Source organism: Cyprinodon tularosa, unplaced genomic scaffold (genome assembly GCF_016077235.1).
Source record: "Cyprinodon tularosa strain WSP-4 unplaced genomic scaffold, ASM1607723v1 ctg249, whole genome shotgun sequence".
NCBI lineage: Eukaryota > Metazoa > Chordata > Actinopteri > Cyprinodontiformes > Cyprinodontidae > Cyprinodon > Cyprinodon tularosa.
Genome location: NW_024038924.1, coordinates 1,428,022 through 1,452,933, shown reverse-complemented (window position 1 = coordinate 1,452,933; position 24,912 = coordinate 1,428,022). Strand labels below are relative to the sequence as shown.

At 40.1% G+C, this 24,912-nt stretch overlaps 1 protein-coding gene across 1 annotated transcript in view; it reads right to left on the bottom strand.

The window, feature by feature from the left end:
- Positions 1–24,912, bottom strand: part of LOC119785426 (protein unc-13 homolog B-like) — a 233,627-nt gene that overhangs the window by 38,563 nt on the left and 170,152 nt on the right. Inside the window, exons 22-29 of the mRNA XM_038288108.1 lie at positions 18,725–18,875; positions 5,807–5,875; positions 5,397–5,486; positions 4,859–4,999; positions 2,616–2,851; positions 934–1,019; positions 779–814; positions 174–215 (exon numbers count right to left, since the gene is read on the bottom strand). Of these exons, the coding sequence (XP_038144036.1) occupies positions 174–215; positions 779–814; positions 934–1,019; positions 2,616–2,851; positions 4,859–4,999; positions 5,397–5,486; positions 5,807–5,875; positions 18,725–18,875 (851 nt within the window). The remainder of the gene's footprint in view (positions 1–173; positions 216–778; positions 815–933; positions 1,020–2,615; positions 2,852–4,858; positions 5,000–5,396; positions 5,487–5,806; positions 5,876–18,724; positions 18,876–24,912) is intronic.

Below are 24,912 nucleotides of genomic sequence, written 5' to 3'. Positions count from 1 at the left end.
AACTATTACTATTATATTGCTGACCCAATAATCACACCTTTCCCCCAACCCTAAACCTAAAGTTTCCCCATAAGACCGTCCTTCTTCAGAAGGCTGGTCAAAATGCTAAAGAAAGTCCTTAAAGGGCATATAAACTAATAGAAAAACACGCCTACACACAGACAACGTCTTACCAGCATAAAAATCAACTCTGCGGATGCAAAATGTGGCGGGAGCTGAGATGGCAACAGAACAATGAATGAAACAATGAGAGTTCAGACAAAGCAAGATGAAAGTCTGATACACAGACAGGGAAAGATTTGAGAGGAGAAAAACCCACATTTCAAGGTGCACTAAACAATTCACTCTACCTATTTAATAACAATTTGAAGGATCTAATATTTTATGACACAAAATATTACAGGCATCTAGACCACCAGGACAGAACATGATTGTTTCTACAAGCCTTAATGTAGTTACACAGCAAGATATTCATATCCACAAAGAAGGAGGACTATATATATATATATATATATATATGTTGCTGCAATATAAAAAATATATATTCTAAAGTTTGATTTTCATCTAGAAATATCAGTATTTAGATCATATCAAATATCTTAACAAATTAATTATATAACAGTATGAAGCTGCTGCATATTCCCTTAAGCCTCAGTGGATACTGTAACAGCAATGATAGACCTGCTTTAATAATACGACACAACACTTATTGTCCCATTGATGACTCTCACAGCTATTCTATCCTAACATCCACATTGTGTTACTTCCTCTATCTCACCGTTGTTCCAGTGATAGTGGTCAATTTTATCCAAAACTGAAGAAGATGATGGATAAGAGTGGGATGAGAGTTGATGGTGTGGATTTAGAGGTTGGAGTTGTGAAGCGCACACACTCACACTTAGAAGTACACAGTGTAGAGAAACATGTACTTACCCTCCAGTGCATATTTCATGTCCTGAGCGAAGAGATTCCACATCACCTCAGCGCTGACTTTACCGACATTGAGTTCCTGAGGAAACCTAAAATTGGTCAGAAAGGAGAAGCATAAGCTGTTTATCTCATCATGCATGCAAGCATATGAGGAATGACAATTGATTTGTGGAACTTTAAGTCCTTTTGAGTCTTCAGTGTTTCTTTCAGTTTTTGTGGCTTCATTTTGCGTTTGTACTAGAATAACTCTTAGGGAATTCAGGGTTCCACTGACCAGGACAGGGTACTTTCCTATCACTTCATTGTTTTGTTTATTTATTAAGTCCTTATATTTTAGCCCTGACAAGTTCCCCTAATATTAGAATGTGAGTCATTTTACATTATTAAAGAAAATGGAGCAACACACCAGTTTTAAGACTTCAGAATGTGGAAGTGAGTGTATCATTGTCAGTGCAGGCAGCTTAGCATAACATAAATGATGCAGCTATTGCTCCAATATTAGGTTTGCACTTATACCGCCTCTACACATACTCAGTATAGATGGGGTGAGAAGCTCATGCTGCACTAGGACTGCACAATATGACCAAAATTATATCACAAATTATTTCTTAGGTTTAGTTGATACAACACAATCCTGATATCGATATTCACAAAACAACAGCCTCATAAAGTCTGCCAAGAGTTACCATAAGAGATGGAAACTTATGACAATTCTTTTAGCTATGGATATAAAAGTTCTACAATTAAACTCTGTAGAATAATCTGTAGATTTTAAAAGACATAAAAAAATTAACCAATCCCACAATGTATGAAGCGTAAAATTCTTTAACCATGGACTCTAAGTTGCACTAAAGTATCAGGAAAAATCACTCCCATTATACTGAGTCATATAGTTAGACCATACATGCTCAGTCAAATGTACATTAAGCCCATAAGCAGCAAATATTTACTTCCTGTGACATATTTCCTACTTCACTGAAATACAAAATATGCAATTATGGGACAAAGGTTTTAGTGGTCATATTTTCAGCTAGAGTTCTATTGTTCACAAAGTTTCTGCTTTACCTAAGGATTACTGTATTGGTTGGAGATATCTATGATTTTCATAAAGTCTCCATTGAAAAAAGCTTAAACCCCACATCTCACAAATGGATGGATGATTATCTGCACCTTCCTTTTTGCTGCTTTACTGAACCACTTTTCTAATGATAAATTTAACAAAATATTACTGCAGACATTAAGTTTCAAAAATGAAACTACAGTTAGAAATTTAAAATAAAATCATATGTTGGAGTTTAATAAATTTTCTGGACTAGAAAACGACGATTTTGGGAGTAATATGTGTGTATTTATTTATATGTGAAAAAAGTACAATTTGCTTGCATTAACTTTTCTAAATTAGTACCTGAAAGCTGAAGTCAAAACAAATAATTCAATGTTTTGACAAATGGTCTTTGCAGGTTCATCAACCTACTCTCTTGGAAAATCTTAAAAAATAACTATACAGGTGTGCTCCAAAACCTGTTGTTTGTGATTACCATCTTTGGTTATCAATCCATATTTTAAAGGAAAAGTAATAATAAAACTTATTTTTACGTTAAAGGACTTGCAATTGAATCTAAATGCCCAAAATCATATTAATAAAACTGCATAAATATCTTAAAATAAATTTCAGAGTTCAGTACTGGTTAATGATGGGCGTATATGAGTTCTTGTCTTCCTCGATGATGGACACAATAAGCGTGATGAGTTTAGGCCAAAAGTCCAGATTCTGGATGCTCGGGCCTTGTTCTTCTGGCTGACTCTCTTCTTTCTTCTCCTCTTCCTCCTCCTCTTCCTCTTCCTCTTCTTCTTCACTATCATCTCCTTCTCCCTCAGCTTTTTCTTTCTTTTTCTTTATCTTCTTCTTTTCCTGCTCAGGCTGTTATGGAGTAAAGAGACAAAATAAAAAAAGGCAATGAAAGAATTCTGTTCTGATGTGTCGCATCTCTTAGAAACTGACTGGGGGAAAAAAAAAGCTCTCATGAATACGTCATTTTTCACAAAGAAGCATCTGCATCAAACACTAAATACAAAATAAATACACAAAAAAACTTTAAAAAGCTCATAAATAAGCTTAAACAAGACTTTAAGATCAATATTGAAGATATGAGAATTGTGGGTAGTTTATACAAAAAAAGGAGACAATAAAACATCATCCCACACATTAATAGGCAAATCTTTCAAAGCACAGTAATAAAATATTCAAAGATGCTGATGGTGACTCTTATTAGTCCATTACTTTGTGCAGCATGTGCTGTCAGTGAGAATCAGTTTGGAACACATCTTCAAATAATGTTCCTTTCTTAGCTTTAGGAACACTAAAATACATCAGAAACATTTTAAAAACCTTTGAGGATCATATAAGTTTTTTTATTTTGTCTGTAGTATTAAACTGAGTATAGAAGATGGAACCAAAATAACAAATTAAAGACAGGATTAGATGCTATTGCAGCAGTTGTCTCTATTTCCTCCCCATTCAATCTCAAAGGTAGAGAAAAACAACTATAAATGATCAATTGACATACAATTATTTTTAATTTTTGTTCATTTTCTGAAATACTAATACATGTGATTGCAATCAAAAATGATATATGGTTATCTTACATGAATTATTATTTATAATAATGCAAAATGGTAATGGTAATGATAAGAGAAGTAATTTTTATTGTTATTAGGAATTTGAGCATGATCCATTATGTAATAATTACTAGAAATACTAATAACAATGCTACTGATGCTATCAGATTGTTATTTTAATGTTGTAATATTAATCTTCAATATTCAAAATAACCATAACAAGCATTACATTTTATACCACAATAACAAAATGACTTAAATGAATAGAAAGGCTGAAAACAAAATTTAGAATAATCAATTTACTAAACTGTTTAAAATTAATCTGGAAACTACAGTTAATAAAAATGAGCATAAATAATAAAAAGAAAAGCTAAAATAAAAAGTAACTCCTTTTTTAGTCGGTTCAACTTAGATTAATTTATTGTGTTTAAAAATATTATTCTTACTGATTTTTTTTTACAGTATGTATTTTCATTTTGACAGCTCTGGTCCTCCAAACAACGATCTGGGTCAGCTATTGTATTATGTTGATATGATGTCATGATCTGGCCTGTTTGCTCTCCCTTAATTAGTCATTCCTTTCACCTGTTGTTTTTCCCTCCCTGCCTCAATTAGAATTTATTCCTCTCACCTGTGTCCTCTAGTTTATATTCAGTTCAGCCTGAGCATTCAGTGCCAGATCATTACCTGTCTTTCTGTCAGCCTGTTCTGTTAATTTTATTTCCTTTGGTTCATGTCCTGGATCCTAACAGCCAGTGGATAGAGGGTTTTAGTGTTTGTCTTGTCTCCTGACTGTCCACTGTTCCTCCCCTGTGGAGTCCTCTGGGTTTTTGGCTCATTATGGGGGGAGGTTCAGTTTTTATCAAAGTAAGCCTGGCTCCAGGGAGGAGACCAGTTTAAAGTCATGCTTCAAGTTCCGGTTCCTACGTCCTGTCTCGGCTACCCTCTTCCACTGTGCCTGCCTGTCTGCACCTGATCCTGTCTGCTCCTGTGCTTAACCACCTGGTCATGCTTCTGGTCCCAGTCAGACTCTGAACCCTCCTGGAAGCCTGTGCATGCCTGGAAGTCTGGATCCTGCCACCTGTCTCTGTTCCTGCCTGATCTGGATCCTGCCTGTTTCTGTCTGTTCTGGATCCCTCACCAGGATCAGCTTCCAGCATAACCTCTGGGACTGCAATACTGGGTCCATCTGTCCTCGTTTCATGACATATGATTGGTCAGCTGAAAAGTTTATGTTTTTTATTTGATCTGACTAAATAGGTTATTTTCTTAACAACCTTTTATGAACTGTAGAAACTTCAAAACTTACCTCCTGAATTGCAGGTTGAAACTGGCGATTAAAGAGATCTAAACAGTTGTTGAAGATGTACTCATAGGTGGAGTTCAGACAGGCTTTGACACAATCCCGCACCACGTTGGCTGCTCTGGGCGGACTCGGCAGCTCCAACACCTGAATGTGAGCAGACAGTGAGTGGGAGGACAGGGAGCAGTAAACAAAACCAACCAGGAAATGTCCGGCCAGCTGATACAGAATGGACAGCATGTTAATAAAGTAATCAAAAATGCTGTTACTAAACTATAAGGATACCCTGAAAAACATTGCAAGAAAGTGCTGCAAAATAACCTGAAGAGCTGAAAAATGAATTTTTAGTGAAAATAGTATTCAGAGCTAAAAATTAAAACTTAACATAAAAACGATAAAGTTTAGATGATGTAAAAAATGTAAAATACTTTATCATGCCTTGTGACTTTAGACAATGAATTTTATTTCATTTTTTCACAGTTTTCAGAGTATATCAACTACCTGGCAGGTATTTAAATGAAAGCATAATAATTCGTTTATTCACCTTCATCCGGAAGAAGGTGATGCTGGTAAGAAGATCTACGGTTGATTTCAGGTCATTGAGACGGGCCTTGTTGCTGGCTGGGAAGTTATTCTGCACGCAGACATGGACAAACAAGGAGAAAAAAAAGGTTTAAAAACTTCAAACTGACCTAAATTAATAGGCAAGAGGTAACACAATTGCAATTAAATGTTACACAATAACTCTCTCTGAGGATACATTAAAGTGTACATTTTCATTTATGTTCCTTTTGAAGACAATAAGAAACCGCCAGAGACAGAGGAAGAAAATAATACCTTTTATACAGATTATTTAAAATCAATGAACTCTCCCCCAGTATCATCTGTAAAATTGGCTCTCTGTATTACATCAAAATTTCACATTTTCATAATGAGCTGAAAGCTTCCACTCACTCTGTACATAGAGAGGTCGATTCTTAAGGAGTTGTGCAGCTGATCCAGGAGCTTTACAAAACGATCCCGCTGTTGGGGGAAAGAACAGACCAATCACATTCAATGATTCTTACAGAAAAATGTTGCAGGATTGCAAAAACAGAATCTACATCGAGTCTTTGAAACATAAATAAAAAGTAAAAGTAAAACTACTTAAAGTATAAAAGTAAAAGTAATGCAGGACAAAAATGTTAAGGATAGGTGCTTTATTGCTCTACCCTTTAAGGAACATCTTTCTGCAATTCTTAAACTTGATTTTCGTAATTTTATAACTAATGGTAACAGTGTTAAATTTAACTTTGCATCATCTTTACAAACTCTTTATTTCGGTATGTAGTGAACAACAAGTTTGTACATTACCGAGTCCAACTGCAAAGAAATTCATAGTCTGGATAAAACAAATTATGTTGATGGTTTTTACTTATTCTAATTACCAACAGGCCATAACCAAAATCAGCTTAAATGAAAACAAACTAATGATTCTATTTTTAAAATGAAAGTAGTAAAAAGTAGAGATAATTGCTAAACAAAATATGTGAGGAGTAGAAGTAAAAATTCTGTAAAAAATAATTACTCCGGTAAAGCACGAAATTTCTACTTTAACAAAGTATTTGTACCTTACTTGACACCTCTTTTTAAACTCCATCTGGAGTTTAAATGACCTAGAAAAGAGGGACCAGAATAGGTCATTTTGTTTAGGGTCACAAACATTGACATTGGCTGATTGAGTTAAATACAAAAGGCCAATAATTATGTTTAGGGAAAGGAACCCTTTTCTTCAAGGCAATATCTGAAAAAGTGTTTCAGAAGAGGTGGTTATAATTTTAGAGACAAACCTAGAAAAACACGTGAACAGCAAATTTTGCCCCAAATTGTGATTTTCACCTATAGCTAAAACTGGCACATGAACTGAAACATTACCAAATTTTACATGAAATGCATCCAGAGGGTTTCAATTGATCCTGCTATCAAACAACATTCCCTTTTCTTGTGTTTATGTCTTTAATAAAATATGTCATGCCTTTTTGAGTCCGATACGGAGGCTTGGTAGAACAAGCAGTTCCCGAATAAGCCCCATTCTCACAATGTTAGAGACTCTTTAAAAAAGGATCCTGTATCCTGATTAACAGGGGGACACCTCTGATAAAACTTTCTTTAAAATCTGTTATTAACTTTTATAGTTATTCTGTACCCAGACAGACAAACACTTCAATATTTGCAGTAATAATGTAAAAACAACAAAAATTCTTCTTCTTGTACTGACAAAATGACCTTGTGTTTTTCAATTTGTGAATGTGGATGCATCACTTCGCAAAATATAAATAGATTTTTAAAAAAAAGATATGACTTGGGATATTCATAGCTGAGGATGGTTGTTTTTTTTATATTTGGTCCTTGTTATTTTCTGTCACATGGGAACCAATCGTTGGCAGTTATTCTAATGCATCTTTTAGTGTAAATTCATATTGAGATGTAAATGATTTTGGAATGTATATGTATCAAATATCAGTGGGGATTAATAAATCTTTTCACCTGCCTACTCCTTTTTGAAAAATCTATTAAGTATTGTTCTTGCTATGTTTTGGCCTAGTTTATATCCCTGTTGTAATTTAAACAGATGAATGATGATCTTCTGATGCACCTTAACCAGCTGCCTAAGTGCCGTTATATTTAACTAATGTGCATTATTGTTGGACTGTTATTGCATTTGTTTTTTACACACAGTTCTTCGATTGCCTGTCTCTTGAAAACAGTTGAGTAGCTGAATCTGTATTTAAAAAAACCAAGAGAAGGGGAGTTCCAGAATCCTCTAACTCTATGAAAAAAGGCAGAGCAGCTCTCTCAGCTGAAATAGGGCCAGTAGTGATATCCCCAATGCTTATTTTTATCCCTTTTCCTGCACAAGCATTGGCTACACAAATGTATCTACATGACATGGGAAAAAAGCAACCTGCAGTTTGCAGGAAGCATTATCTGCCATAGAAGGAGTCACGACTTGGATAACAGATTGAGGAAACCACATTGGGTTTTATCTGATGACGGTTTGAAACCTGGATCCACTCTCACTGAAGTTAGCTGATTAAAAACTAAATATGGAAAAGATCCTTCTGTTGGGAGCTGGAGAAATTCCACCTTTCTCCAGCAGAGTCCGCCGTGGATCCTCCTGAGGGAGCCTCCTGCACAGCTGCAGCCCATCAAGATCATCAGAGGATCCACTACTTAAGCTGTCTTCAGACCTTGCCTCAACGCCGCAGTGTTGATCCAGTTGGTCAGCGCCTAAGCCTAGATCCTCAGTGTAACTTCGTGACTTTGAATCCAGCCTGGATTCTAACCGTTGTCTCTGTCTTCCAGGAAACCAGTGTCTCCTCTGAGAAGCTCAGGAAGAGCTAACCTGCCGAGCCGACCCTCTGAGCCAAACCTGAAGAATCATAGAGAACCTCCATGCAGCTCAGGACTAAGAGCTGGAAAACCCAAAGCCAAGGTCTGTTCATTATAAGACATGAGACGCTGAAGCAGCAAGCGGACTCTGCTGGTGAACTCCTCTCCAGATCCAACAGTGACTCTCCCAAAGCTAACCTCAAGAACCCTCAAGGTACTATCAGTTCTCTTCAAGAAATCAAGCTCCAGCTTGCAACGCTAACTGAACTGCCTCTCACGCAGACTCCGGTGAACCAGTGTCCAGGCCCGAACCTGAACCAGTACATTCTGTGTGCTTGCATATAAATAAACTTGTTAAACTTTTATTCCCCTGACCGTCAGTGGTGTTCTGCATTCTTAGGTCGCTTTTAGTGAACCCATCATGACACCTTCAAAGATTTCCAAAATGGTGCATTTGATTATGTGAGCATTGAAGACTATATTTGATGTCTCCCTTCTTTTTGCCCCATAGGAAAGTAAGCTGCAAACCGTGCACTTGATGGCTGTGTTTCTGTGCATGAAAATCAAACCAGAGTTGAACAAAAACCTGGAATTAAAATATTGTTTAAAGACACGAAAACAGAATCATCCTTAGAGCTTTTGTTTTTATTTTTGACTTGTTCCTGGCGATCTGAGAATCCCAGGGAGGCAGGGGTGGCACAAAGAGATAATGGTGGTGCTTAAGGAAGCAGAGGCACAGAGCATGCAGTCCGGCTTTGTGACTCACGACAGTCACGACAAAAGAAAACGAAGGAACAATGAGAAGGAACAGCAACACCAACTTACACAACTTGCATGGAAAAGTTGCAAGCTAACCTAAAATGCACAGATCCTCCAAACATTTCTATTATTCCATGCCGAGCTACAATGCTTTACTAAATTCATGATAAAGAAAGAAAAAAACAAACAACTAAACAATATGAATCTGTCAAGCTTTTTAAAAGAGGATAATTTTAAATTAACCTTTAATGCTTCCACATTAACTAAACACCAAACCTTAATTCCAATAATCCAAACATAATTTCTCTTTGCAACTGAATCAAAACACCTCAACTGGCATAACATATGTACTGTAGCTCAAACAGATGTGCTCATTTCTTCCATGAGTAAGCTGCCACATCTGCACAGACAATACATGCACTGCAAAAAACAAACACTTTGTGACTAAATTCTGGTAATTTCAGATCAGTTGTTACTATTATTAAAAAAAATGATTACAGGTCAGTGGGAATGAAGACTGGACTGAGACTAAATTGGAAACCTTTAATTTACATACGAACCACTGATCTGTCAGATAAACTGTATCAATAATATAAAGGAAACAGCCAGATTTCCTGCTCCTTAATATCAAAAGGAGCCAGTTGAGGAGGCTGGACATCTCAGGGAGTCCTTTGAATACTTTCTGAGGAAAGGGATTCAAACATGTCTCACTAGAAGAGGCTCTAAGGCAGATCTGTCAGCCCCTTAGAAATGAATCAATGTCTGATCTCTGTTGATGCTGTTGCTACATGATCTACTCCAAGATGTATTTATAGATACCATCAATGAGGGAAAAATGTGTTCAACTTTTAAAGGAAATAAGCAAACATTCAAAAACCAATAATGTAGATGCTGGTTAAAGACTGACATAATTTATTCCTCAGACTTAAGACTGATTGATGTAAATGTTAGATTTGTAACAAAAAACAACAACAAAAAACAGTAAACTGGTTAAGTAAGGCTTTATGATACAGCTTAAATAATCCCTATCTTGAAAATTAATCCTCAGAAAGAGACAAACAGGAAGAAAACGTCCCGATTGACAAATTTAATTCAGTTCAGACAAAGCAGAGACCATATGTTATCATATCACCATAAACACATCCCTCTGGGATTATTGTAATTTCCCTCTAGGATTATTAAAGTATGTCTGATTCTGATTAATCTGTCCTTGTGCAATAATAAAAATACTATGAATAATAACTAAATAAGAAACTCATTCTTAAAAATTGGGTCTTAGATTTTTTTTCTCTCCACTAAAGCAGTTTTTGGCTTTGTTAGAAAAAACATTGTTGGGGAAAAATATCCTCTGCATATTATAAATAACAGAGAGAATATAGGATATATTATGCCGAACTTGTTCTGTCTGAAACAGAAACAAAGAGTCCAGAGCAGGAAATACTATCTTAAATAAGAAGCAGAAGGAGAGAAGTATTACAAAATCTATTAGAAAAGCTGAACACAACCATTAAATGAGATGGGACTGAAGGACTGAAAAAAAAAAACACATCACTGCTGTCTGTAAAATTTTCTGAAATGAAAAAGAAGATTTTTTTGTCTTGAAATAAAATGATTATTACATTAAATTAAATATGTAGCTTGGTTCCTAGATGTGAGCACATCTCACAACTCCAATGTGAAACCTCCTGTATGGCTCACCTAAAAAGCCCTTCTGAAAGTGGTGGAAAGAGAAAAAGCTGGCTGGTAAGTGTGCATAACCATATTGCCCTGGTGTGGGTAACTTGCAAAAGATCCAACATCCAGAGTTTGATCAAGAGCTTAATGGTATGCAGTCTGTTGATAAAGTTTCGCCTTCATTAAAAACAAAACAAAACAGATTTACATAAAGAAAGGTAATCCAGAGCATGAGGCTATGAGGTTTTCTCATCAGGCTTGGATACTTTTTAAGCAAGAAAATATGTCCATCTGTTAAGAATGAAAAAAAAAATGAAACTATCTTAAACTCTCTATAATTTTCATTTCAGCCCTCACCTATGGTCATGAGAGATTGATAACAGCTGAAAGAATCAGATTCACACTACAAGTGACTGGGGAAAAAACTCCTCTGTAGGGCTGCCTGACTCACCCTGAGGAGTCGGGTGAGAAGTTCTGTCAATTTGGGCGAGCTGGGAGCTTTTCAGAGGGAGTTGGCTGACAAGTTGGGTAATTAACAGTGATCCCAGCCATATGTTCCTCAGATGTATACAAATCCCTTTATGTGTGGGGCTCATTTGCAGCAATGAACTGATTTCCCAATTTATTTAGATCTACAACTGCACCTGAGCTGCTGCAGGGGAACCACCTGTGAATAAATATGGTTTTGTAAAGAGAAAGCATTTTCCTCTAATATATGTGCAACCTATTTGTGATGTGCAAAAGGGTCTCTAAAATGTTATGGCACGCTGGCACGATTCACAGGATTCCTTTACATTATTCCAATAATAATAATTTTGTTCCATGCATGATGGTGGCTTTTAGGTATTTTTAACTATTTGCTAATCTAAGCTGCTGCTAGATGGCGCACAATAATGTCAGGATGAATTCTTTTTATTTGAGGATAAATGTAGGTTTTTTTTTGTATTTCTTTTTTTTTACAGTCATGGTATATGACTTGGCCTCTTGAGGGGAAGCTGCAAGAAAACATATACATAAAGTTTCATACATGTGAACTTTTATCTGAGCAGCAGGTGTCTCAATTTCACCCGACTGCAAACCTTTAGCATGAAAGATGTTCACTGTTTCCATCAGGCTCCTTTTGTTTTCTATTTTAAGGACCCATCCACAGGAAGACAAACTCAGCCCAAAACACAAGCATGCTTCATCAAACCCCTGTGTGATCCACATGTGTGATGATCCTGGCACTGGAGCTGACTCTATCTCCTATTATCACTCTGGTTCAGTCTCCACCCCCATTGCAATCATCTCTACTGGTTTCACCTGTCACCACCTGCATATAAGCTCCACCCTCATGAGTCTCCAGTGCCAGATTGTTTTAAGCCAACCCGGTGAGAACCTTTCAGCCTTATTTCTGAAAACCTGTCTGTTGCCTGCCTACCTGCCTTCCTGCCTGATCATACCGGAGATACATACCTGGATCTGAAACTGAACAAACCTGCTGAAATCCCCTCTGCTTATCAGCTGGATGTCTGAATCAATATCTGGACACACTACCTGTTCCTGGCTGGTCCTCAGAGCCTGAACCCCGTGTGAAATCAGGTTAGTCCATCAGACAGTTTCTACTGAAACCTGCCAGAGCCGCCTCTAACCTGTCCCTCTGTCTCCAGGTCATATCAGTCAGCACACGGAAGCTCAACGCCCGAGAGTCGGCGTCTCTATCACCTGTGTTCTCAATAAACTTCTTACATTGTCACTGACCTGTTGTGATGAATCTTGGGTCCGCATCCAGCCCATTACAATGAGGCTGTCATTTGGGAGTCTGTGAAGTAATGTTTTTGATACTAGGTCCCAGAATGACAATATTTCAACTTCCATGTTTCCAGACTTTCCGCCTCTCTGAATCTTCCTCTGAGACACTTTTGTAATCAGCCAGAGGTGTCAAAAGTATTCATGTTTATTACTAACATAGATACATAAATCCGTTTTAAAACAATTTTTTTAGAAGTTAGAGTATCAACTTAAGCTTTTTTTGAAGTAAAAGAGCAAAAGTACCAATTTTAAAACTAATTAAAGTATTAAAGTAAAAGTAATGCAGGAAAAAATGCAAAGGACAGATGGTTTAAAGCTTATACTGCACTACTCTATCAAAGGGTACAATTCTTAATGATAACTTCCTTATATGTCAAATTTAACTTTGCATCATCTTTAAAAACAATTTATTTTGGTATGTGGCAAACAACAAGTTGGGGCAGGACTGAGTCCAACCACAAAGAAATTAAATATGTGAATGAAACAACAAATTTTTGATTTTTTTTTTTTTTTTAACAGGTCATAACGAAAATGAGCTTAAATGAAACAAAACTAAAGCAGAGATAATGGCAAAAAAAATTGAAGGAATAGAAATAAAAACTCCAGTAAAGTATAGGTAGCCAAAAGTTCTACTTAAATAAGGTAACAAAGTATTTGTACTTGTTACTTGACACCCCTGTAATCGGCCAACTTCAAACAAACACACATTTGCGGCACTCAGAAAACAACAGCACCAATAGAGCCATACAGCATTGTGCACATGCCCAATTCCCTATTGCGTCACAGGGCCACCTACAGGTCTGGCATAGTTTGATTGCATTTTCAATCGTACTAAGTACATTCATGTAGCAGCAGACATTTACTAAGCTGACTTATTCTTATGGACATCATTTCTGAAATTATACAGGAAATTATAAGTGTTTTGTCTTGTTTTTGTGTGGATGTAGTTCTTTTTCATAATATTCACTCGGTGTCTCGCTATGGGATGCAGCCTCCTGCAGCCCTGATAGAAGCATTTATCTCAATCTGCCAATCCGCCGCCACCCACAGCCGCCGCGACCTCGGTCCCACAGGCGAGGAAGAAAAAGAGAGCGGCCTGACAGCCGCCAGTTCCTCAGTTGGTGCAGCCTACTGTTCCCCGTTGCGCAGGCCCACCGTTTTGGCTTGTTTGTGCGCGTCCCGCGCCACCGTTGCCCATCCCAGAGCCGGTCCGCGAGGACAGGGACATCGCCCCGGAGGTTTGCGCGGTTGCGCCCAGAGCGGAATGTCCACAAGCACAGTCACACACACTTGTTCAAAGAATAAATGGTGTCAAAATAAAAATAATAAATCTTTCACAGCCAGGCCACGAGCCGAGGGTGCAGATAATAAAAAAAGCCAAAACAGACAATGCTCTCCCCATAAGCAGGGTGGCCGCTCAGCCCCCTGCAGCTCTGCTCCCGGACGGGCACCTCCGTCCCCACGGAGCAGAGCGGAGCGCCCCACCGTACCTCCTGTGGTGCCCGGGAGTCATTTCTCGGTTCTACCACAGGGGGGCGCGGGGCAGGAGCCGCATTATGTTTCCCCCCGCTTTCTCTCAGATGGAAAAGCTGGAGAGCAGCAGCAGCTCCACCGTGGGTGTTGCGCACAATTTCCCGGGGATACAGGCTTCAATTCGCCACTGTCCCTCCCCGCTTCTCTGGCGTAATACACTCACATGCACAGGGAGAATCAGCTCGAGTCTTACGGGAGGAAATTCTCTCTCTGTTAGACAAACGAGCGGTTTCTGTCGTATCTCCCGAACAGAGTCTGTCAGGGTTTTATTCCAGATACTTCCTCGTCCCCAAACGGGGGGGGGAGAGGAATCCGCCCTATTCTGGACCTGAGGGCCCTGAACAAATTCCTGCGGAAATACAAGTTCAGGATGCTGACACACATGCAGCACTGCTGCGTCTAGTAAGACCGAACGACTGGTTTTCGTCCGTGGATCTGAAAGACGCGTATTTCCACATTCCCATTTATCCCCCTCACAGACAATATCTCCGATTTGCCTTTCAAGGGGTGTGTTACGAATACCGTGTTCTACCATTCGGTCTGTCTCTCAGCCCGAGGGTTTTCATACGGTGCACAGAGGCCGCGGTAGCTCCGCTCAGACGCCGGGGGATACGTCTGGCCACGTATCTGGAGGACTGGCTCCTGTTAGCGCAGTCAGAACAGGAAGCCAGGGTTCACACACATATTGTCACAGCACACCTGATGGATTTGGGTTTTGTGATAAATATGGAGAAAAGCCACCTATCTCCAACGCAGGAGATATGCTTTCTGGGTTTATCCCTGCGCTCTGTTCCGTTCACAGCTCGCCTGTCGAAGGAAAGGGTGACGACTTTCAGAGCGTGCCTTGCAAATTTCCGTCTGCACAGGTCTGTCCAGTTCAGACTGTGCCTTCGGTTGCTGGGTCTGATGGCCTCAGCCATCCTCGTGATTCGCCTCAACCGCCTTCACATGCGGGACTTTCAGCGCTGGGTCGCTTCTCTCCGAATGGACCCCGTGCGTCATGGCGAACGGCGGATAACGGTCACAGCGGACTGTATAACAGCTCTGCGCTGTTGGCAAGCCCCGTCCTTCCTGACTCGAGGGGTGCCTATGGGCACTGTCTCGTCCAGGAAGGTGGTAACCACGGATGCCAGCCTATCAGGCTGGGGCGGCATTCACGAGGGCAGGTCTGTGAGGTGCCGCTGGAGCCAGGCTCTCCAGCGCCTTCACATAAACTATCTCGAACTTTCGGCGGTGTTTCTTTCTCTGAGACACTTCCTCCCATTCCTCTCGGGTCACCATGTCCTGGTGAGGACAGACAACACGACAACAGTGGCGTATATCAAACGCCAAGGGGGCCTGCGCTCCCGTATGTTGCACGATCTGGCGCGCGACCTGATTCTCTGGAGCAGTGCCCACTTTCTCTCCCTGAGGGCGACGCACGTCCCGGGAGACTTAAACACGGGTGCGGACCTGCTGTCCAGAGGCGCGCCGGTGTACGGGGAATGGACGCTGCACCCGCAGGTCGTGGAGCAGATATGGGCGCGCTACGGGCGCGCTCAGATAGATCTGTTTGCGTCCAGGGAAAATGCTCGATGCGAGCTGTTCTTCTCTCTGAGCACTCTGAATGCCACTCTGGGCATAGACGCACTAGCGCACGCTTGGCCGCACGAGCTGCTATACGCGTTTCCACCGCTGGCCCTGATACCCCCCACTCTCGCCAGAGTGAGAGCATTCAATCACAAGCTCATCCTGATAGCTCCGCACTGGCCAGCACAACACTGGCTGGCGGAGATATTCCAGATGCTGTGCGCCCAGCCTTGGGAGCTGCCGCTGCGCAGGGACCTGCTCTCGCAGGGCGCGGGGACAGTGTTCCACCCACACCCGGAGCGACTGCAGCTGTGGGCCTGGCTCGTGAGTGGCTTAATTTAACCACTGCCGGGCTCCCTCAGAGTGTAATTAATACTATCCAAAACGCCAGGGCTCCCTCCACTAGGAACCTATATGGCTCCAAGTGGGGACTGTTTGAGCGGTGGTGTCTTGAACGGGACTACATTCCCTTTCAGTGTTCTGTATCAACGATTCTGTTGTTTTTACAGGAACTGATTGATAAAGGAAAAGCCTTTTCCACGGTTAAGGTTTATCTAGCAGCTATAGCAGCATGCCATATAGGATTTGGGGACAAAACGGCGAGCCAACACCCTTTGGTTTGTCGGTTTATGAAGGGCGCCCGCAGGCTTCTCCCCGTCTCCAGACCTTTGCTGCCTCCGTGGGATTTGTCGGTGGTTCTGGAGGGGCTCAAGGGACCCCCATTTGAACCGTTGCTGGGGTCCAGTCTTAAACATCTGTCTCTCAAGACAGTGCTGTTACTGGCCCTGGCCTCTGCGAAGCGGGTCAGCGACATTCATGCGCTTTCTGTGAACCCTGCATGTACCCGGTTCGACCCGGAGTACACACGTATGGTTCTGAAGCCCAACCCGGCCTTTGTTCCTAAAGTGGTTGGTTCGTGTTCACCGATCGAGCTAGCGGCGTTCGCCGCCTCCCCAGGTGAACAGCGAGCGCACATGCTGTGCCCTGTTCGAGCCGTGCGCTCTTATATAGACAGGACGCAGAGCTTCAGGAGGAGTGATCAGCTCTTTGTCTCCTGGGCGGAGCCCCGTAAGGGGCAGCCGATCACAAAGCAACGCCTCGCCCACTGGATGGTGGAGGCTATAGCTTTGGCGTATGGAAGCAGGGGTCTGCAGCCCCCGGCGGGTCTGCCTGCACACTCTACCCGCGGGATGGCTGCATCCTGGGCTTTATTTCGGGGAGTGTCCGTTCAGGACATTTGTTCAGCGGCGAGTTGGTCCTCACCTCTGACTTTTGTCCGGTTCTACATGCTTGACCTGTCTGGACCGTGCGTGGCCAGTGCGGTCCTAGAGTCATAACTGACCTTGTGGACCTCCCCCCCTCGGCCGAGCGGTGCGCTTGTGCACTAAGAAAGTTGCAAGTACCCGGTTTGATCCCCCAATTTGGGTCCCTGAGCAAAAGACCCTTAACCCCACACTGCTCCCCAGGCACCACACAATGGCAGCCCACTACTCCCCAAAGGGGATGGGTTAGATGCAGAGAGTTCATTTCTCCACTGTCAGATCAATAAAGTTCAATTTCTGTCTTTTTTTTTATTATTTTTGTGTATCCAGTAGAGCCGAACTCTCTGTCTCCTTGAAATAATATCTGACTAAATGAAGAGCAGTTTTAAAGTCTAGCTGAAGACTAATCCCATTTCTAACATAGCGTATATATTGTGTTTTAAACTATTTCATTATATTTTAGCTAGGGCTGGGTATTTTCGGTAATTTTCGGTTCCGGTACCAATACCGATACCTTCACTTCGATACCGGTTCCTGAACGATACTTTTTTCGATACCAGTTTTATATTAATTCGAAGAAAAAGAAAATTACACAACATAAAAAAGTACAAATCTTGAGTTTTATTTTAAGCTCTGATTTTTTCCATTTACATTTTTTGTCTTACATAAAAAAAAAAAAAAAAAAAAAATCAGTGTCTAATATTCACTGTTACATTGTGAGGACCTTTTTACTTAGCAGTTTTCCTTTAGAAAAATTACCATGTCTGACAAACAAGCCCGTTGAATGAGCGGCTCCGACAGAAATATTGGAAGGCAGGATGAACTGACTGCACTGATTAAGTTTTCAGGTGGTTTTTCCCACTTAAAAACATAATAAAACTACTTTATTCCCACTGATCACAGCAAATATAGCTGCAAGGCAAATAAAGGATAGAGTAGCTCCGCCCAACGCGCGTCAGAGTCACTTTTCGACCGCGCAGCCAGAGCAGCAAAGCTGCTTCAGCCGTGCGTCAGAAGCTGGTACAAGCAGCAAAAAAGGAAGCAGCAGACGCGATTTTGCTGCTCCTGCTGCGTCCAGTTTGAAAGCAGCATTCTCCAAGAGTGTCTCGCATTATTCACTCCGCTCTGGCTTTGCACTGCCCACGGGCTGCTGAGAGGAGGATGGTCACGCTGGCTGCGGTCCGCTCTTCTTGCAGTCAAACACCGAGCAACTTTCTGATTTTTTCCGTGCACGATGTATTGCATTGCGCACTATTAGCATCAGTCTTAATAAAGTGAAGCCGCACTTTTGACCTGGGGGGCATTTTAAAGGGGTTCCGCGACGCTCACAACCAGTTCACAACAGATACACATGAACCCTGGCTGTAGGCGTGACCACCTGTGTATTTTTCCTGGATGACGCAATCACGTTAAGTGTTACAGCCAATCACCGAAACTTGGTACCGAAAGACGAGGCATGTTTCGATACTCTGTAGAACCGAAGCATTTCGGTCGGTACCATAAAAGAACCGAAGTTCGGTACCCAGCCCAAATTTTAGCAGCTTTCTGGTCATCATAAATGCAAGCATCAAACTAAATCTTCTGAAATATAACAGTTTTTTTTTTTCTCTTTTTTTTCTTTTCTTTTTTTTTTACCAATTTGTCTTAAAATATAAAACAAACTTTTATTGATTTCAAACTTTAGACCAAAAATGATTTAAACAGTTCTCAAGTTAAGCAGCAGCTAGTTTTATTTTTTATAAGATATTTGATTCCTGGCCTTTTATTACAACCTACAGAATGGTTTTTCTAATTTAAAATCTCTAAAAATATTATGTAAGTATTCCACCTAATTGACAGTTTGACTCTCTGCCCCATGAGTAAAAAATGAAAACCGATTTGTTTGGTTTCGCTGTGACTGTCGGTCACTTACCCCAAAGTTTGATGCAGCAAATCTTGCAGGAGCGGAGACATTTGTGGAGGCAGTGGGGTGGGCGTAGAAGGCATTGATGTTGGCCAGCAGGGTGCTCATCACTGCTGGCACTCCTGACAGCATGTATTTAGATGACAGGCAAGAAAAATGTCTGAAGGGGGGGAAAGGAGAAGAAGATTAAAATATGTAATCTTTTTTTCAAGGGCATTGATGAGGCTACTCTAAAAATACAGCTTTGGCCACCAGATAGGTTATAAGCCTCTTTTGGTTCATCTGGTCAAGAAGTAAGGACTTAACTGAAATAAACCAATAAAGAAAAGCAGAGTCTGTGTAATGGGTTGCTATGGGGATTTGTCTGCAAAGCATCCATCATGTATTAAAGAAAGTTTAAACCTCAAACATAAACTGTCTGTCCAAAATGAATGTCCAGTCTTAAAAAAGACTTAAGAAACCTGAGTGGCAAAAAACCTCTCAAGGCCACATTGGTCAGCTTAGGTTTGTTTAAGACAGGGGCGGGCAAACTGTGGCCCTGCAGCCATTTGAGGGCTGTGGAAATTTTATTTTTGTCCCCCAACCACATTTAAAAAACAGCACAAATTTTAACTTCCAATAAAGTTTAGCAACACTTTACAATAACCATTATAACATCATTTATAAATAGTAAATTGACAATTTATTAATGCTTTATAGATAGTTTATTAATGTTTGATTCATTTATAAACTGACGCTAAACCATTCACAAAAGGTACAGGCACATCAGTGGGCTTAATACCTTAATAAATTATCTATTTACCTTTTATAGATGGTTAAGATGCAGATTATAAATAACTCAGATATTAATAAAATATCTGTTAATTCTACTTTGTGTCTTGAACATATTGCATGTTGAAGTTATTGCTGTGCAAAGAAATAAAATGAAAAATAATTGAGCATTAAAACACGGAAGGAGAGGATGTGAAGTGACTTTAAAGGGTTTAATGGTTGTTGAGGCTAAACTACTGACCAACTAAGATTATTAGGCATCTTTAAGGCTACGTTCACACTGCAGGCCTTAATTCTGCAATTTCGCAACTGCATTTATACAACTTAAGTATCCTGCACGCACAGTAGAGGACGCATTGACGTCACAAGCAAGTGTGCTCTGTGTTCACGGAAGTAAACATGGATGGTAGTGCTGTAGCGCAGGCATCCCCAAACTCGGTCCTCAAGGCCCCGTGTTCTGCAGGTTCAGAACACGGTGGAGCAGGTTTGCTGGAGCAAGGAAACCTCTAAAACCTGCAGGACAGGGGGCCTTGAGGACCGAGTTTGGGGATGCCTGCTGTAGCGCATCTAGCGATCTTTCATTTCTTTCCCAACCTCAGCCAGTGCAAGGGTTGAAAATAAAGACTGCTATTCGCATCATTGTCCACCATGGTTGCTATTTTTCTTTCCACTTCTGCATAGCAAGACGTAGAATAGTGACCTTTATTGAGTATTAATGACGTTCAGGCTGGATAAATGCGACCTGACATGCATTTGAAAAGATCAGATCCTATCAGATTCATGACAACATAGCCAAGTGGCCTGGGTCACATTGGACATGTTATCGCGTGAAGTTACGTACACTCAAGTGAACTTCTGTTCTCGCGAGTTAAATCTCCGGACCTGTTGCCGGAGCCGCAGAGCCGCACCGCACTGTAGTGAAAAGGGCGGTGTGAGAGGGGGTAACCGCACCGGAGCCAGTGTGAGCAAGGGGTTACCTGCACTACCTCAGCCTGGAATATACTATTGCTGCTGTTTTTATTGCTTGTATTGTAATGTCTATACACTATATTTATCTTATCTTCTTTTACATGTTCAATATTAAATATTGAATGTTAACGTTAAATCACATATGTTCTTTGTACTGTATTTATTATTGACTAGGGTGACCATATTTTAATTTCGGAAAACCAAGACACCTTGGAGTGGGGGCGGGGGGTGGGGGGGGTGGTAGTACGGGTTTGGGATCTTTGTTCCCATGCACTCACTTAACATAGGCCTACGTAATCCTACAATAACATTATATTTACAGTTGATTTATTAAAAATGCTTTTCAGTAAAAGTCAACAGCAATAACTCCAATAACAAATGATAATTTTATTCAAAATGTATTCATTAAAAATGCTTAACAAATCCTGTAATGAATAAATAGCACAATGAAAGAAATAATGTCTCATCATCGGGATTTGCTCCGTGATCAGAGGAAATGTTACTTTGCGCCGAACAGTGGTGAAAATTGGAAGTTCAGTTTAATATAATAAAACTCTGTGAATAGTTCCGTCTGAAATGAATGAAAATAGTTGTTTTAATGGTTATAGAGGCAGATATGTGGCGGTAATGTTTTGTTTATCTAAAGCTTTTAATCTGTTACTGTGTAAATGGGTTTGGCTGTAATTTAAGGACAGATTCTAATAGATCTGCAGAGTGGGAACTATTTAATTTTTTTATTGCTGTTTTGCACAATATGCTTAAGTAAGTATTTTTTGTTGTTGAATATTAGAGATTTTGTAGATATATTTTGTTCATACATTGTTTAGATTTACTTATATATTTCTAACCCTTTTATAGAATAGAAAATCCCTTTATTGTTCCACAATGGGCAAATTTACAGCAGCAGAAAGATTATTAAAAATGGTCACACAAATGTGGACCTTAGAAAATGTATAAGAATAACATAATAGGGAAGAGTTAAAATATAAAAAATACAATTCTGTAAAGTGTTTTATCAATATAAAACTGGAGAATTAATAACCAATATGCAGCTATGGACATTTTTACAGTGATGGATATTTGAAAATAGCAGCAACATCAGAGATGTGCAGAATGACAGCAGCAGACAGTAATTTAACTGACTAAGGTTTCTATCATTACATTTGATTTTATTTGTTCCTGCTCCAGGTGGTTGGAATCTTTATTCCACTCTGGATTCTTGTGAGTGTAGTCTTTGTTCACTTTAACTTTAAAAAAAAAAATAAAATAAACAAACAGTTTTGAAAACCTCGGTATTCATTCTTTTCCTGCTTTGTGTGTCAACTTTCACGGTTGCTAAGCAACAGAGCATAACTGGAAAATAATCCAATAAAGATGTAGGACGTAATACTGTATGCTAGCATTAGCCCCAACTTTCCGACCTCCTTTCTTCTTTTTACTCGATGCAGCAGGCACAAAAAAATCATCTAGAGACATGTCGGCGGGTTGTTGTCTTAAATTGTAGATTTACTTCGACCCAGACAGGAGACAAAAAACACACGACTATTCCGCAGCGTGCATCACGTGGTCCCCAATATGCTTTATTTTATTATGACCTCAGCCAGCTAAACTAGCTTCATCAACACCAAAATCCGTCCCATGTGTTTACTTTCTACAATAATCCTTCCCCTGCTCTTTGAGTGCAATGGCTAAGTGTGTTTCACAAAGTTAGATTTCATAAGTTTGACCTGGATATTATGGGTGAACAACACTAAAGTGAATTAAGCTATCAGTTCTGAAAACTCACAGCTACTGTAATCTAATTCATTGAGGTTAAACTGAGTACTCCATCCTCAAAATAAACAAGTTACTCTAATCAATTTAAGATAATTTGAGAACTATAAACTTAAAATAATTAAGTTATAATCCAGTTATTTAAGATAATTTAAGTACTTCAGACTCCAAATAAACAAGTTACTATAATCTAATCATATAAGATAATTTGAGTACTGCAAACTCAAAATAAACAAGTTACTATAATCTAATCATATAAGATAATTTAAGTCCTGCAAACTCACAGTAATTAAATCAATCCAATGTAATTCATCTAAGTTGACTTTAATTACATTTTTTGAGGCAGAAAGTTTGCATATTTTTTTTAAGTAAGGTCAACTTATAAAACTTTACAGTGTAATTATTAGGTATAATACTGTGTGATTGTAGCTAATAAAGGTTCCATTGTATTTTAACCCAGTTTATCACGCAGGCTGGATTCCCTCTTCTTTCAGTAGCATCCAAATGAACAGAAACACATTTATTTAGTTGGTGGTTCATACATTTGCTAAGAGCCGTAGCCTAAATTACTAAATTGGTGAAAGATAACTGTATTTTTAACAGCCGGATACAGTAGTCCAAACTTCTTGGAAAGGGGCTAAAACCCTCGTAAGTAAGCAAATTACAGTTATAATCATTCAACTCATAATAAATAATGAGTTTTACCCTCGATTTGAATGGCCAATAATTAACTATAACTCCCAGTTCTATTTATTTTATATATTCATAATCTTCTGGAAAGCTGGCATAACATATTGATCTATATTGGTTGAAAAAATATTTTCAGCTCTAGTTTTAAACCGCTCTTAGTCTGGCCTGTCACCCAGAGACGCTAACATAGCCACTGGGATCATTCCAGCACTGAAACCCCTCCACCATGTTAAGGTGGCGGTTCAAGGAGGAATTGCTTCCTCATATGGGTGTCGTGCCTTGAACACCCTGCAGAGGAGCCAAGGAGGACTACATCACTTTGTTGGTGCTGAAACACCTCTAGCTTCTCCCAGAGGAACTAAATGAACTGTCTTAGTTTAGTTTATAATAAGGGATATTTGGATTCAGAAACCTCTCCAAGTCCTTAGACCCAAGGGGAGTTCAGAGAAGCCAATTAACATGTTTACCATTGTCAAACATGTCTTTTTTTTTACTATGTGGGGGAAGCCGGGGCACCCGGAGTGAACCCACGCATACACAGGAAGACATTTCCCCCCGTGCAGCCCTTGCTTTTTAAATTCAATTGAAAAAAGAATCCTATTTTTCTGAAACCCCCCACCACCACCCACCATTAAACCCCCATACCCCCCCGCCGCCCCGACTATCTTCCTAACCCCACGTGATGCAAGCCCACCACCACTGGTACTCTAAATCATCAGAGTCCGCGCTAATGGTCCATCCAGTCTGTTTTTTCCTCCTGCCATCTTTGTATAGGCGCTTATGTGATGGAGTAAGAGCTTTTTTAAATCGCCTCCACAATGAAACCTTTTTGATTGGGACCTCTAATTCTTCAGAACTACTGTCCTGCAATGGCAACTCATTTTCTGCCTCTGTATCTAATCCCTACGGTGGTTCGGGGATGATGATTGGTTGGTATGGGGAGATTCTCGGTAGTTTGGGTGATGGTATATTAGCTGGAAGCGATGTTGCTCGGTTTGATATTGCGACAGCTTTACTTTCATCTACCACAACTTCTCTAGGAACTGTTACATTGTTGACAGTTTGAAGCTCAAGAGCAGTCTTTGTTTCTGGCTTCTCATCCAAAGATTCTTTTGTTTCCAGTGCCTCACATTTCTTGATGGATGTTGGTTGGTATGTAAAGATTCTTGGTGGTTTGGGTGGTGGTGTATTAGCTTGAAGCGATGTTGCTCGGTTTGATATTGCGACAGCTTTACTTTTATCTACCACCACTTCTCTAGGAACTGTTACATTGTTGACAGTTTGAAGCTCAAGAGCAGTCTTTGTTTCTGGCTTCCCATCCAAAGATTCTTCTGATTCCAATCCCTCACATTTCTTGATGGATGTTGGTTGGTATGTAAAGATTCTTGGTGGTTTGGGTGGTGGTATATTAGCTGGAAGGGATGTTGCTGGGTTTGATACTGAGACAGCTTTACTTTCATCTACCACCACTTTTCTAGGAACTGTTACATTGTTGACAGTTTGAAGCTCAAGAGCAGTCTTCGTTTCTGGCTTCCCATCCAAAGATTCTTCTGATTCCAATGCCTCACATTTCTTGATGGATGTTGGCTGGTATGTATGGATACTTGGTGATTTGGGTGGTGGTGTCTTAGCTTTTTGGATTTGATTCTCATTTTGACAGCTCTCACTTTCAGCAGAATTTGCCTGCTCCGTATCATTTTTTGTTTCTGAAACATGGCAAAGTTTTGTCTCGTTATGCTCGAAAGCTGTCTGAGATAACTCTGTTTCTGTTACTGCCAGAATGTTCTGTGTCAGAGTCTTGCCCTGTTGGACGTCATTTTCTTGTGTTTCAGGGATCTTTTCCTCTTCGGGGACCATTGTTGGTGGAAACATCACAGTTTTATTTGTATGACTCTCATTTGTTGAGGAGGCTGTCTGATCCTCAACTATTTCAGGTTTTGAAACTTCCTGCTGTTCAACACGTTCTTCAGAAACCTTTTGGTCATTGACGGTTT